The sequence below is a fragment of the Tachypleus tridentatus genome, chromosome 7 (genome assembly GCF_004210375.1).
Source record: "Tachypleus tridentatus isolate NWPU-2018 chromosome 7, ASM421037v1, whole genome shotgun sequence".
In the NCBI taxonomy this organism is placed as follows: Eukaryota; Metazoa; Arthropoda; class Merostomata; order Xiphosura; family Limulidae; genus Tachypleus; species Tachypleus tridentatus.
The window spans coordinates 149,877,853-149,892,689 of NC_134831.1; the positions used below are offsets into that span (position 1 = coordinate 149,877,853).

The 14,837-nt window shown below is 30.4% G+C and overlaps 1 protein-coding gene across 4 annotated transcripts in view; it reads left to right on the forward strand.

The window, feature by feature from the left end:
* The window catches only part of LOC143256892 (uncharacterized), a 68,733-nt gene extending 56,391 nt beyond the window's left edge, over positions 1–12,342 (forward strand). For 3 of the 4 annotated variants that reach the window (XM_076514711.1, XM_076514713.1, XM_076514712.1), the window contains 4 exons: positions 3,677–5,915; positions 6,208–6,262; positions 7,383–7,467; positions 8,559–12,342. In XM_076514711.1, coding sequence (XP_076370826.1) covers positions 3,677–5,915; positions 6,208–6,262; positions 7,383–7,467; positions 8,559–8,600 — 2,421 coding nt within the window. In that variant the 3' untranslated portion in view covers positions 8,601–12,342. The remainder of the gene's footprint in view (positions 1–3,676; positions 5,916–6,207; positions 6,263–7,382; positions 7,468–8,558) is intronic. The other variant, XM_076514714.1, reaches the window with a different exon arrangement.
* Positions 12,343–14,837: the final 2,495 nt, after the last annotated feature.

Here is a 14,837-nt window from a genome sequence, read left to right on the forward strand (position 1 = left end):
TGACACAATTTTTGAACCTAAGCTTCCCATCTTAAACAAAAGTTCAGAGCATTAATTCATTTGGAATTAAGTACGAAAATGTTTTGAAACAGGCTTCTTAAGGTTGGTCTTTGTGCTGGGTTACCAGTGGTTTACATTCTTCCTTCACTACATAACAACCTACCTTCATAATTCCAGTGTGAATCTATTTTCTAAGTTGCAGAAACATGATTATTAATTAACCCTATTAGAATGAGCACCAATATTTTACAGAACCTTGTTATCACAATGTAACCATGGTAATATGCATACTGAAAGTACTTGCATTTTCATGGGACTTTGCAAGTTTTCATTACTCTTTAAAAGTATTTCTTAAACAAAAGAACCAGAACTTTTAATTAAGGATTTTTACCAAAGGTTTCTATTTAAGTATGTGATATCATTGTTGGCTGCTCCAAGTGCAAAGTGTTTTTCATGTTAAGATTAACACTATTTCTATCTGAAAATTTTGTTTCCATAATCCTTAAAATCTCCTAAATAAATATTGAAGGTTTTATTTTTCAAAAGAACTTTATATTATGTCTGTTATTTTTTCTTCCCTAACTTTATACAAGGTGGATCAATTTGACCACTCTCATAAACACCCAAAAAGATTTCAAAATAAATTACAATTTTTTCTAGTATGAAACTATCATTGTTTATCCTAAATGGCTTAAGTATCATAATGGTATACATTAGTTTGTACTTGAGTTTTAGTTTCATTACCCTTTGAACTATGTAAAAATTAATATTCTTGCCATAAAATATTAAAATACTTGATGAATATGCAGCTCATGTTGCCCAATCAAATTACATAAGACATATCCTACAACTGATGCTTGAGATTATTACTCATGAATCATTATTATTCACTTTACCTACTCTAACTTAAAAAGTTTATAATTTTTACATTTTAGTTACTTTTTATAGCCCCTCAGTGGCACAGCTGTATGTCTGCAGACTCTGGAAACCAGATTTGTGATACCCATGGTTGGCAGAGCACAGATAGCCCATTGTGTAGCTTTGTGCTTAATTCCAAACAACAAACAAAAATACTCTTTTAGAATAATAGACAAAGGGTACATCTGAAAAACAAGAAATAAAGTACTTATCTGGGTTATTTTGCTGTTAACTGTTACTAACAGTTAATACTAATTTTTTATACTAAAGATACTACTGCAATAAATAATTTATTTTAATTAAATAATACTCCAAAGAACACAGAATAATAACATGAGAAAAGCAGAATATGTCACATAATTATTGCAATTATTATAATTTTCTCAACAGTGCAACAAGAGCCATTAAAAATTCAGCTAAGCTCATCTATTTCTTTCCAATGAGAATCAAGCTTGAACTAGAAGTGAAGCTGTATAGAAAACTGTGTAATGTAATACATCATTTGATAGATTGAAACTTTTGATTTCTGTTGATTCCAAATATTAAATGTGAAAGAGAACCCATTGACAATTTATGATAAATGGGTGTGGTGAGGAGGGTCTTGTTTTCTAGTTTATGGCTCTGAAACCAAATAAAATCAAAAGATATAAAAGTTATACTTTGCCAGATTAATAAAAATATTATAATGAGAAATTTATGTTGAATTTTAAACTTGTCAGAGGGGCAATGAAGACAGTAAACATCACAGTTCTCTGATAAGGGGAGATTGAGATTTTTTTCTAAATATTTCATTATAAAATTAAAAACTTTAATATTAAAATTTGATTTATTAACTACTTTTTACATTAAATGTATTTATGTATATTGTGAATAAAGTACCTTAATTAAATTTCAAACATAACTCTGTGAAAGGTTGTGACCTATGAGCTTTGACCTACTCTGTGCAAAATGATTACATTTATAACATGACATTAATATCAGGCTTATTATATGTTAACACTACATTCTTTATTAACTCCCTTCTAGTTTTTCAAGAAAAAGAGAATGTTTCAATCACAACATCTGCCATATTAATTGTGGATAATGTCTTTTACCTTAGTACAGAACTCATCAGGCTAGCTAGGATACAACAAACAGAGCAATTATATCTTGCAAAACACTAAAAAACTGCATAAAGAATGTTGTGTTTAAAATATAATAAATTATACAATTTTGTTTCCATTTTTGGTCACTCAGAGTTCAACAGAAAATCATTGCTATTAATTACAAAGATAAATATGTAATGTCTTTACTGCTGAAAAACTGGATGTGTAAAAAATATCAATATTTTAAATGCAAAAAAAGGAAAATATAAAAACTTTAAATTTAGAGAAAGCAAAAGTTGATTCCTACCGAGTCTTCCTTTGGAGGTTTTCTAGAACATCAGACTTAATAACTTGTTTGTAGTGGAGAAACAATAATGACTGACTTCTTAATAAGGAAACCACTATGACTTGTATAAAAAAATATTGTAGAGACGAGTTTATAACAAAATCCTTGTACTTTTATACTAAAGAAAGACTAAGTAACCTTTTTCAAAGATATCTTTGAAGGATTTATTAATGTATGCTGCATTGTTTGCATCAAACATGCATACTTGATCAAATGGAATTTAGTAGTTTGTAATTGCTTTTATTTGGATGACTTGTTTTTTGCTGACATACAGTATAAACTATAGGATTTGCTTTTTGCCATTCTTATTTCTTTTTTTGAAAGGGAGCAAGTACAATGTTCAGTATGCATCTGCATTCATCCTCAGAAACTTTGTAATAAATTATTGCTATATATTTGTCCTTTAACTGTTGTATCATCTTTTGCTTTTTGCATCTCGCAGACAGTTAGTGGATAATCATCCTTGTTTTGTGATCCACCTGGAATTGCCTTATTGTTTTGTAACTTGAAGTTAAAAATGGAAAAACATGGAGCTGAAGTAACAGTTATAATTGTGCAATGTTTTTCTATTACTGGCTCAACATTGTTCAGTTTCTGTGTCCTCTTTAGATAATATTTTAATTCATTCATATGATCACTTAGTCAATTTTGTTTGAAGAACTAAGTACATTAATTTCAAGCCTTAACTTGGGAATAAAAAGACTTCTGTTTAGAGGCTTTATTTTATCATGGGCACTTCAAGGATCTTTAGTTAAAATGAGCTACTATGTCGCATACTAAGGTTTGATCTAATATACTTGACCTAGTGGATGATCTGAAGTTGAGGTTTTGTATGTGTTAAGTTGTTTCTTGTGGAACCAGATTCTGTGGGTACACTCTATGGATAACTTGTTTCAGCTGATTCTTACTGACTGAAGTATATTTACCCATAAATTGTAAACTTCTTACTAAAGGGTGTTTAGACATTTTAGTTGGATATACAATATAAAATTTTCTTCTAACTTTTGTTTAGTTAAAAACTTAACAAAAGTTACATTGCTTTTTTAATATATATTTTTTTTATTTGTGGTGGCATCAAAATAGATAATCCTGGAAGTAAACTGTTCAATTCTGTAAATTTTTTCAAATAATTGTTGATTTTTTTTTCTTCATGGGTTTGTGTGGGGAACAGCAGGATTCCGTGTTGACAGAAATTTTGCAGATAAAATCTTTTCAGAATTTGGTGAAATTAGATAGCAACATTGACTGAAACTAACTATAGCATATAAATGCTTTTATATTTTTTGTAAAATTCTGCTATATATGATTCATACTTTCTTCATTTCAGAATTCATGGACAGAACTGGATATAACCAGCAATAATGAAATAGAAACAAAAAAGGACATAAACTCATCTAATCTCTGGTCAAATGATGTGTCTCAAAATCTTGTGAAAACCTTGTTTAAAACAAATGAAAATTTAAATGACTCGCATCACTTGAATGAGAAACTACATGGCAAATACCACAGTGAATCAAATGACAAACTTTCATATCCATACAAATCAGACATTGATGGACTGAGAGATCTTTACTGGTATTCTGTCACTGAAGATATTCGACCAATCCAAAACTCTGTAAGCACAACAAATAGTGTGACTCACCCAAACAGAAAACATCAGAATGTTGTTGATAATGTACAAACAGTCTTTTCATCAAATAAGGATACATGTCACTTTACTGGTTTTGATATGTCAAAAGGCCAGAATTTACTTGTTCCACAGAAATATGAGGAAACATTGGAGCAAGGCACAATACCAAATGAATTGCTTGATATCAGAAAGGATTTTTTGGGAACTATGCTTGTACATGAACTTGCTGATGCAAAGAAATATGTTGAGTCAGCAAATTATGAAGAAATTAACAGAGGTTGTACTGAAGAATTAGATGAAACTAATCACAGATTTGAAAAGCTGAATATATCTGCTGTAAAATTAAATCCTTTCACTAGTGTGAGTTGTGAAAACCAAACATGTATGGCTCCTAGAAACTCAGAACAGCCACTGTGCTACAATCTTTGCAGTATGAATCAGTCTCCCTTTCCAAATACAGATTTTAATAAAGATTTCCAATTATTAAATGCTCAAGCAGTTCAACCAGCAGTTTCTGAGAACAGTAGTGATTTTCAGCCAGTATCCTCTGACTACAGCAGCATAGTTCATTCATTAACTTCAAACAATAATAATAATACTAGCATTCGGTCAGTAAGCTACAACCACAATGCCACAGTTCAGCCAGTAACCTCCAACCACAATGCCACAGTTCATCTAATGAATTGTAACCACAATCCAACAGTTCAGTCAGTAACCTCCAATCACAGTACCGCATTTCATCTAGTGAATTGTAACCATGGTACTGCATTTCATCCAGTGAATTGTAACCATGGTACTGCATTTCATCCAGTGAATTGTAACCACAGTACTGCATTTTGTCCAGTGAATTGTAACCACAGTACTGCATTTCGTCCAGTGAATTGTAACCACAGTACTGCATTTCGTCCAGTGAATTGTAACCACAGTACTGCATTTCGTCCAGTGAATTGTAACCACAGTACTGCATTTCGTCCAGTAAATTCTAACCACAGTACTGCATTTCGTCCAGTAAATTCTAACCACAGTACTGCATTCCAGCCAATAAATTGTAACAACAATGCCACAGTTCAACCAGTAACTTGTAACTGCAATATCACAAATCAACCAGTAACTACTATTATTCATAGTACAACAGCTGAACCAGTAACCTCCTATCATAGCAGCATATTTCAGCCAGAACTCTCCAACCTCAGCAACAAAAATCATTCACTAACTTCAAGCAGCTCATTTCTAAACAACATAGCATTACCAGTGACTTCAAACCAGACTCTTTACTTTGATGTGCAGCCTGTGCTTTCCCATGTATCTAAGCCTGTAGAGTTAAAACCTGACCTTAGGAAACTTACACAACTACTTCTGTTAAACAGAGATCTAGATAACAAACAGAAATCTTATACTAATAATACAACTGAACCTTTTGAATCAAGATTTTTGAACTTCTCTTATTCTACAGCCTCTAATTCTTGCCACTCTAACACATTAAATGTATTAAGTCCTCACTTAAATAGTAATAACTCAGTGTATTTGGTAACATCTGACAGTGATCATAATGTAGATTTTTCACTAGCTTCTAACTCTGTTTTCACTAGCTCAGTTCAGTCAGCAGATTCAAAGTCAAACTTTACAAACACAGTTTGCTCAGTAACTTCTAGCTCAAGTCTCACTAACTCTGGACATTCTGTGACCAGTAGACCAGATTTTACCAACTCAATTCAGTTAACTGCTTCAAATCCAAACATTACAAATACAGTTTACTCAGTATCTTCTGGACAAGCTCTCAATCTTATTGACTCTAGCCAACCCATGACCATTCAACCAGACATTACCAACTCAATTCATTCAGCAAACTCTTGTTTGGTTTCTAACGACACTTCTTCTAGTAATGTTTTTTGTCCATCCAATTTGATAGATTCTGATATAAAAGATGATTTTACTGGTAAGTACAATTAAGTTTATTATTTGTATTGTTTTGATAAAAACTAGTAATTGAATTAGTCATTTAAAAAATTTAAATTATTTTTGCAGTATATTTGGTCTGAAGAAAAATGGGAAGAAATTCACTCAAATCAGAAACAAAATGCTTGGAGTAGGAGTAATTTTAATACCATTAAACTGCATTTTCTTAATATGTATTTATGGGTTTATGTAGTACTAAATTATAGTGTTGTCCAGTTGCAGAATCTGTTATATTTGTAATTTTTGTGGGTGTGTTGCATAACTTCGAACAGGCAAAACTACTGAAACTTTTGACGACTGGCTTAGTTCTAAAGAGTATTTCAAGAGGTAAGTGCACTTAACTACTGAAGTTTACTGTTACTTTGTAACATTTATGAATTGAGTTGTGTTGATACATACATTTTAAAAACAGTAGCGAAGAATAAAATATGTAAAATGAATTTGAAGCTGTTTGTGCTATATCAAACATCTTTTTTGTTGTTGTTGTAAAATCCATTTTGAACTCCTAATCAGAAACATGACCAAGCAGTCTATTTAATAAATCTGTTCAACTGGCCTGTTGAATTTTGATATAGAGTTTAACAATTATTATTTGCAAAATGTTTGATCAAAATAAATTGAATTTTGTTGAATAACTTTGCACATGTGGCTTATATTTAGACTAGATTTGACATCTAGCTGTAGGTTGTAAAGACCTATCAGCTTATCAAATTTGAAAAAAACATCCATGAAAGTAAAGTATGTTTCACTGTTAAGTAAAGTTTCTGTACTCTTGATATGAAGAAAAAAAAGAAGAAATTCAAATATGTGATAGTTTGAATTATTACAGTTTGAGCTGTAGAAAGTGGAAAATTAAACTATCATTCCTGGTAATAACACACAATATTCCCTGCAGGTTGTTTTGGCCAAATGACACACTGCTATTTGTTTTTGGTAACTGCTGATATATCTATGAGTTCTAACATTGTTCAGTCACTTGTCAAAATTACATGTGAAAAGATTCATGGTCTTTAGTTTCTAATCTAAATCTTTACTGTGCCATTTTGTATTGTTTAGACAAGAGATTTTGTGATATTGTACATTTTACTTGTACATGTAAATGATAGAAACTATTTTGTAGTTTAGATTGATAATAAATAAGTTTTCATTGGTTATTACAGACAAATTTAAAAATACATATTATATTGCTGCAATACCTTATTTTTGATAAAGCAGCTATGAAGAGATAAGAGTTGACATGTTGGTTGGACTCTGTTAAGCAATGCTTGTTTATATAATTCTTTTCTTGATTGTAACTTTAACTCACCCTTTATATGTATATATATTCTAATAAAGTTGTAGGCTTAGTTTGTTTATCTTTCGAGAAGAAATTTCTGAGTTTAGACAACAAGTATTTTTTTAAAAAGGGATGAGAAATTATCATTTTTATTTTGACTTTTTATTTCAGCACTAGTGAAACACAGTCAGAATATAGCACTTCAACTTCATCGCAACAAGCTCGAGAGACCATTCTTAACCATTATGTGCTAAAGGTATGTCTCATGTTTAATAATCCAATCAGAATTTGAAAATTTTAGAACTGTTCTTATGGAAGCTACATTAACCTCATTTGGGTTTTTTTCTAACACTTCTTAAGTCAGAAATTGTGATAAACTGTAATTTCGACAAATATTGCTGCTGATGTAACATCTGATTCTTACCAAAGAAAATACTGCTGATGATTCAGTGGTTCATAGAATAAGTATGTTTTCTTTATTAATGTTACAATTTCATCAAATACTGCTATGACGTAACATCTGTTTCTAACTAAAGATAGTACAGCTGATGATTCAATGATTCATACAGTGAATATGTTTTCCTTCATAATATTGTTACAATTTCATCAAATGAACAATTTGACATAGTATGTGTACTTATTAATAAATATTTAACTTTGTAAGATATATGTAATTATATATTGTAAACTTAAATTCTTTATTAATTAACAATGTGTGTTTGTGAATTTATTTCTCTATGAACTCTATCCATAGTTTTAGAGCTATCAGACCCAATCTTTGCAGGTGTACTAAAGATGTCCTTAATGTCCCTAGAAAATTGCCCTGGGTATGTTGGAGGGGATGTAGAAGGTTTTTTTAGGAGCTGCTGAACTTGAATCTGGTATTAGATTTTGTGTTATTGGCCCCTTGGATTCTCTTGGGCACCATTTATGAAACTATGTTCATACTTCCACTCACAAGCTAGAAATGAACATGGTGCACAGGTGGATGTCATAGTGGTGCTTGTTGTTGGGTATGATTACACTTTGAAGTTACTATAGAAGTAACTGGTGATAACAGAAGAACTTGATTGGTACATTGGGGCATCTTTTAATCATGAAGAAACTTGTGAACCCTACAGTAGAGCATGGATATCTTATGTAGGTGAACTTGTTTCAAATTAAGAATTTTAGTAGCACGTTGTTCAAATGAACTAAGATATTGCTGTTGTTGTCAAAATTTAGTTTATAGTATGATATCATCAGAATAAATTTTATGTAGCTGTGTTAATACTTGTTCATATTATATTAGTCTGTCATAATTAATTGTTTTTCTCTCAAATTGAACATTATATTTTTCTTTCATAGGTTTTACAACAAACACCAAAGTCTCATCAGTCACGTCATTGAAAGTTCAAAGACAGTTACTCCTGATATAATCAGGAATTTTAACTAATTTTGTACATAATATCAATCTTAGAGGAATAAAAAGTTTTACTTGGCAATTACATGTCTGGCATGTGTTTAAAATACTTGTAAAAGTCTACTTATTCTGTTTCTTATTTACATAAAGTTACTGATTGTTTTGCTTGCTTAGATAGCAATCATTTGTCTGCATATACACATAGTTTTAAAAACATAGCTGATTTTGAATTTTTAGGTCATACTTGAAAACTAATATCACTTGAAGCAGGAATTTTTAAAACAGTATCTAATTTCTGTTCCAAAATCAACTTAAGGGTCACAAGGTCAGGGCCACAGTTGAACAGTGGTCTCTTAGATCAATTAATGCATTTTAACAACCCTTTATTTACAATCACTGGTGAGTGACTTTCAGTTCAGTTTCAGATACAAGATACTTCTTTATACCCTAAAATATAATAGCAGCTCTAATAAAAGCTTTCTTTACTTAAACCAGTGATTTGTAAGTTTGTGCCAGTAATTCATTTATAGTACAGTTTTCACATTTTACTGGATTCATCTTCCATATTATATTTTACCTTGATTCTAAACTGTTGTAACTCATGCATGATGTGCTTTGTTATTAGATGAGGTTCTTCTTATTATCAGTTTCTACACTCATTATCTTAATTTTAACAAGTCATATACATCATTATTTAATTTCTGTAGTGTACTTTGTTGTATACAAGGCATTTTAACACTAAAAAATGACCTTATAACACAATCAAAAATTGCTGTTTTCCTTTTAACTAGACATCAACATTTTGCTATAGTGTTTCTTCATTAGATTATGAATAAGAAACTAATTATTCCCAGAAAGATGAACAAACGTACAAGTTCTTGCGGTATTGTTAAGTCATATTTATTCTATTTTAGTTTTGTTATCAAAAATAAGACTTTCATTTGTTTTTTAATAAACCAATATTGTAGATATCTTTTAGCATTTTGCAATAAATACACTTTTATAAATATTTTAAACATGTATCACACATTTAATTACTGAATAAAATTTTTTATTCATTCAAGATACAGAAATTATGTACCAAATTACTTATGGGTTATGTTTTAGTGGAATGCTCCTGAAGAAGCTGTAAGCAAAACATTGAATACCCAATCAAAGAGAAACAACAGTTTGGTAATAATTATAAGCTTGTTTATTTCTAGTAATAAAAGTAGTACACATTCTGTTATCATTTTATGTGTTAAGAATAGATCTTTCACTTTTTTTAATGAACCAACATTGTGGATGTATTTTGGCATTTTGCAACAAAACCACCTAAATGTATTATCTTCTATACCTACCTACTTTAAGAACTTGTTTGTGTCCAGCTTTTTTGGAAGAGCTGGTTTATTATTCATGACCTAATAACTTATTTCTCTGGGTGTTTTTATTATATACAGAAACCCACATATTCAAACATCTCTCTCCTCACACTTTTTTCCATCAGCTAGAAGATTTATGTTGATTTTTTCAAGCATCTTCCTTTGTCATTAGTTTCATTGAATGAAATCCTCATTGGTAATTTTAATTATAGTTGCCTTTATTTTCATTTCACTAAATAGTAAGTTTCCATTAAACTTGGTGAATGTATTCTTGTTCTTCTGGTAAGAATGAGCAAATTAGGAGTTAAGAGGGGTGAGAGTATGTGGAACTGTGCTGGTACCACATATGTTTTTGAACATGCTTATGCCTTCAATCTACCTGAGAAATTTCTAGTAAAGAAAGCATAAAAGGATGTAATATTTATGAATTGGGAACAAAGAAAGAAAGAGGAAATTGTCTTGTGAGGTTGTATGACGCTTTTACGTAATTTAGCATGTTGTATGCTCTTATTTCTTGATGACGAGAAACCCACTTGAAATAAAAATGTATCTCAGAACAGCAGGTAAGGGTATTAATACTTTTATTGATAACGAGAAAGTTTTGATTTTCCTAGGTCATCTTAACCTGAAGATACATTTTTACTCATTTCTATCTTTGATAATACAGGGTGTATTAATACACAAATTGGATATCCTGTGCATTTGTTTTTTTAAAAACAATGAGCACCTTCATGTATTTCTTTAATGTCTTTAGTTAATACAGGTTTTGGTAATTTTGTATATGTACCTATTTTAATGCAGTAGTAATAGAATATATAAATTCTTTAATACATTTTGTGTTATAAACACTTGCAATGTTAGTCTAGAACCTGGATGTTATATATATATATGCATACACTACAGGTCCACAGTCCCATATCCGAAATTCTAAAAGCTCCAAAAACCGAAGTTTTTTTTATGGAGTGTGGAACGTCAGTATAACAGCTGACCCAACTTCACACCCACTTGACCTATGTCACTCAGGTGTGATGTGGCAGCATAGTCCAGCTGCCCAGCAGTCTGACAGGCATGTCAGTTGTGTCTCAGTGCTCCTACTGATCACATGTGTGTCTGCTGTTTGCTGATATTTTTTCTCGCTTTGTGTTTAATTTCACTGTAAAAATGTCAAAAAGAGCTGCAGATACCCCTGTGGGTAACAGTGAGAAAAGGAAAAGGAAGCATCTGACATCATCAATAATGCAGAAAGTGAAGTTATTGCAGAAGCTTGGTTGTGGTGTGTCTGTGTGGCATCTCACTGAAGAATATGGTGTCGGAACTACCACTGTACATGATTATCGGGTGCTGCCCTGGACCCTACTGGGGTGATACATTTGTTCCAAAATCTGAAACAGAACTGGCCCCAAGGGTTTCGGAAAAGGGATTGTGGACCTGTACATGGCAATTTTCATTACGTTATTTGATTTGTGTTGTTGTTGTTTTTTTCCAATATAAGTTTCACATTTAAAAATAAAATATAATATTAATAATAATTATAAACATTATACACATTTTAATTGCTTGCTAACATCCCAGTTTCATTTAACAGTACAAGAGCTATATGTAAACTTAAGTTCTTTCCATATCAGCATTTATACATAATCAAAGTACAGGCAGAGAATGCCAAATGTTTGAAATTTTGCCCACTAATAAACTAATATTAAAAGTTTTTTTTTTAGTTGTAGCTAGGTTCTGGTAATTGTTACAAAATATTTTAGATGTTGTTATTTTTGGCATCACTCACAAACTATACAAAATTATAGCTGTTCCTAAGTTACCTCTATATTACTGATTCAAGGGAAGGTTAGAGTGTTCTAAGAACTTTGTTTCTTCATGAGCAGCTACAGTATGGTTCACATATTGTTTTACATTCTTCACTTTCATTCAAGTTCTTAAAATCAGCATTATGAGATTTGTTTATAATTGAAATAGTCTGCTACAGAATTGACTCGTAAAAATGGTAATACATTACCTAAACACCTGTTATTTAATAATATTATTCATTAATTTCCTTTAAAGTTGTGTGAGTAGCATTTTGTTAGAAAACATGAAGGAAAGGAAGAAGGCATTCTACATGTGACTGATAAAGTTTGTAACAACTTTAAAATAAATATGGCAGAAACTTTGTTTCAGTTTCATTTATCCTTTACAGTTATTCTATTGAGCAAAATGTAATGTTTTAATGAATATTAATTTTCTATTATTTTTGGTAGTTTCAGCCATATTTAATCAAGAAATTGGTGAATCTGTGTAGGTGTGTGATAATCTTTAAAAAAGACAACAAAAATGTAACCAGTGTTTTTTTAACAGTAAAAATACATGGTTTGAAGAAGTAGCTTGAAGTGTGATTATGTTAATAGTCTTATTGTGATACATATGGACAATGTCTTCCTTAAAATATATCTGTATATATAACAAGATTTTAAAAATATGTTGAATATAAATTGTGCCTTACTTATCTTATAGTAAATATTGTTTAAATGAAAATTTATTTTGAAGACTTGAATGTTCTGACAACAAAAATGTTTCAGTTAAAGATAACTACTAAAAAAGCATAGTTGATGCAGTATTATTCTAATTTTAATTTTTTATCTATCACTTGAGAATCAATCAAAAAAGTTTAATGTACTTTTTATTTTTAGCACTGACACTTCATTATGTGTTAAACTTATTAATTCCTTTAACTCAAGACACTAAACCCTATGTGACAAATTGTGGTTTTATCATGTACAAAGAACAAGTATTTATTGGTATTAATTTTTAAATAAATATTGTAAATAAATAGGAATTAATTATTAATATCCAAGAATAACAATAATAATGTTACATTCAAAGGTTGAAGTCAACAAAAACTTTATTTTATAGTGAAGATCTTCCCATTTCTTATTACTGCATGTTTACCATTGTTGTGGCCTAATTAACAGCATATATAGTTTGTTTGTAATATACACGTTGGTATAAATTAATGTATCTTTAAAAACAGACCTCTAATGAAATTGAATGTTACACTGTATCACTAATTTGTAATATTAGTGAATAGTTTGGAAAGTTATAGCTTTTTTACTGTTCTGAGTTTTGGATTCTGCTTTATTATTATTATATTGTAAATTTCTTTTTAATCTATGCAAATAAACTATTTGTTACCTTTTGAAGTAGTTGAAATAGAAAAAAGAAAACTTAATTTTTGTACATTTGTATCAAAATAAGACTGACAATAATTGTTCCCAAATTTTTTTGAAAAGTATGTGAAATAATGTATGTTCAGTAAATGGATTCAGCCATGTTTGCAGCTAGAATAGGGAAAAATCATATTTGTTTCTTTTTTAATTTCATGCAAAGCTACATGAGGGCTATCTGCATTAGCCATCTAATTTAGCAGTGTAGGACTAGAGAGAATAGTGGGATTGACCATAATATTATAATTCTCCCACAGCTATAAGAGTGGATATATTTGGTGTGATGAGAATTCGAACCTGAAGGTTGCCAAGCCATTAAGTTTGTTAATTTAGTGGCTTTACATCCAAACTGAATTGAAAAGAAATTATGAAGAAATATATAAATGACTGAAGGTGTAGTGAACATGTGGTACCATACACTTACATAGCATTAGTATTAATTATTCAGAGAGTAGTTTGTGTGTTTAGGTACAGATGGTAACAATACTGAATCATAACTAACTATAAAATGTAAATTTTATCAAATTGTTTTAAACATGGTTAAGTATAGAATGATAATTATTTTCTGGTTTGGACATATAGAAATTGTTACAGTGAAAACTTAATAATACCACTTTTTTAATAATTTGTATGTCAACATTGACTCTGTCATATACATAACAAACAAAACAATACTCAAAAATATATTAATTAACTAACAACAGAAGCATTATACAAGGATTTACATAATGGAAAAAAATATTTGTAGTTCTCTGAAAAGTATGTGAAATAATGTAGTTGTGAACAATGAAGAAAATAACCACTTTTCTCTCTCACAAATATCATCCTGCTATTTACACGTACAAAATTTAACCATTTTCTCCAATATGTAAAATACCTTGATGGTGAGGAAAGAATCTACTTGAATTGTGTGGCTTAAGTGTCATTTTGCAACTTTTGATGTTTTATTTATGTATGATACTAGTTCACTTGTAGTAGTAAATATGAGGTGAATTGTTTTTGTTAAAGATTTTATGCAAAACTACAAAAGGGACTGTCTGTACGTGGATGTCAACATTAATAGTTGAGAAAGAAAGCAGCTAGTCAACAGCACCCATTGACAACACGTAACTCACTTTTGTCTGACTAAATAAAAGCATTTTTTTTATCTTTGTTATAATACACCACAGGTGACAAAGAAGTGAAGAGTGCATATTTATGCTCTTCAGTGGCATAATGTTATGTCTGCAGACACATGTTGCTAGAAAACAGTTTCTATACCCACGGTGGGCAGAACACAGATAGTTCATTGTGTAGCTTTGTGCTTAATTCCAAACAATCAAGCATCTTTTTAGTAACTGAATGTGAACCATGAACTCTGGGATTTACAATCCAAATACACTAATCATTGGTAGTGTGCGGTTTGGAGATATCTGGACAACAGAAAATTATGTCGAAAGACAGGTCGTCGACCAGACAAGTTATTGAAATACAACTAGTCGAAAATTCTTGTCTACAATTGTGTCACGAGATGGATTTTTTGTTATATTTACATTTACTTAGGGGAATGCATGCATATTTACATGTACATGAATCAGGTTTACAACATTAAGAGTAATTTGTTGCATTTGTAATAGATAAATACAATGATTTGATACAGATGAAACAAGTT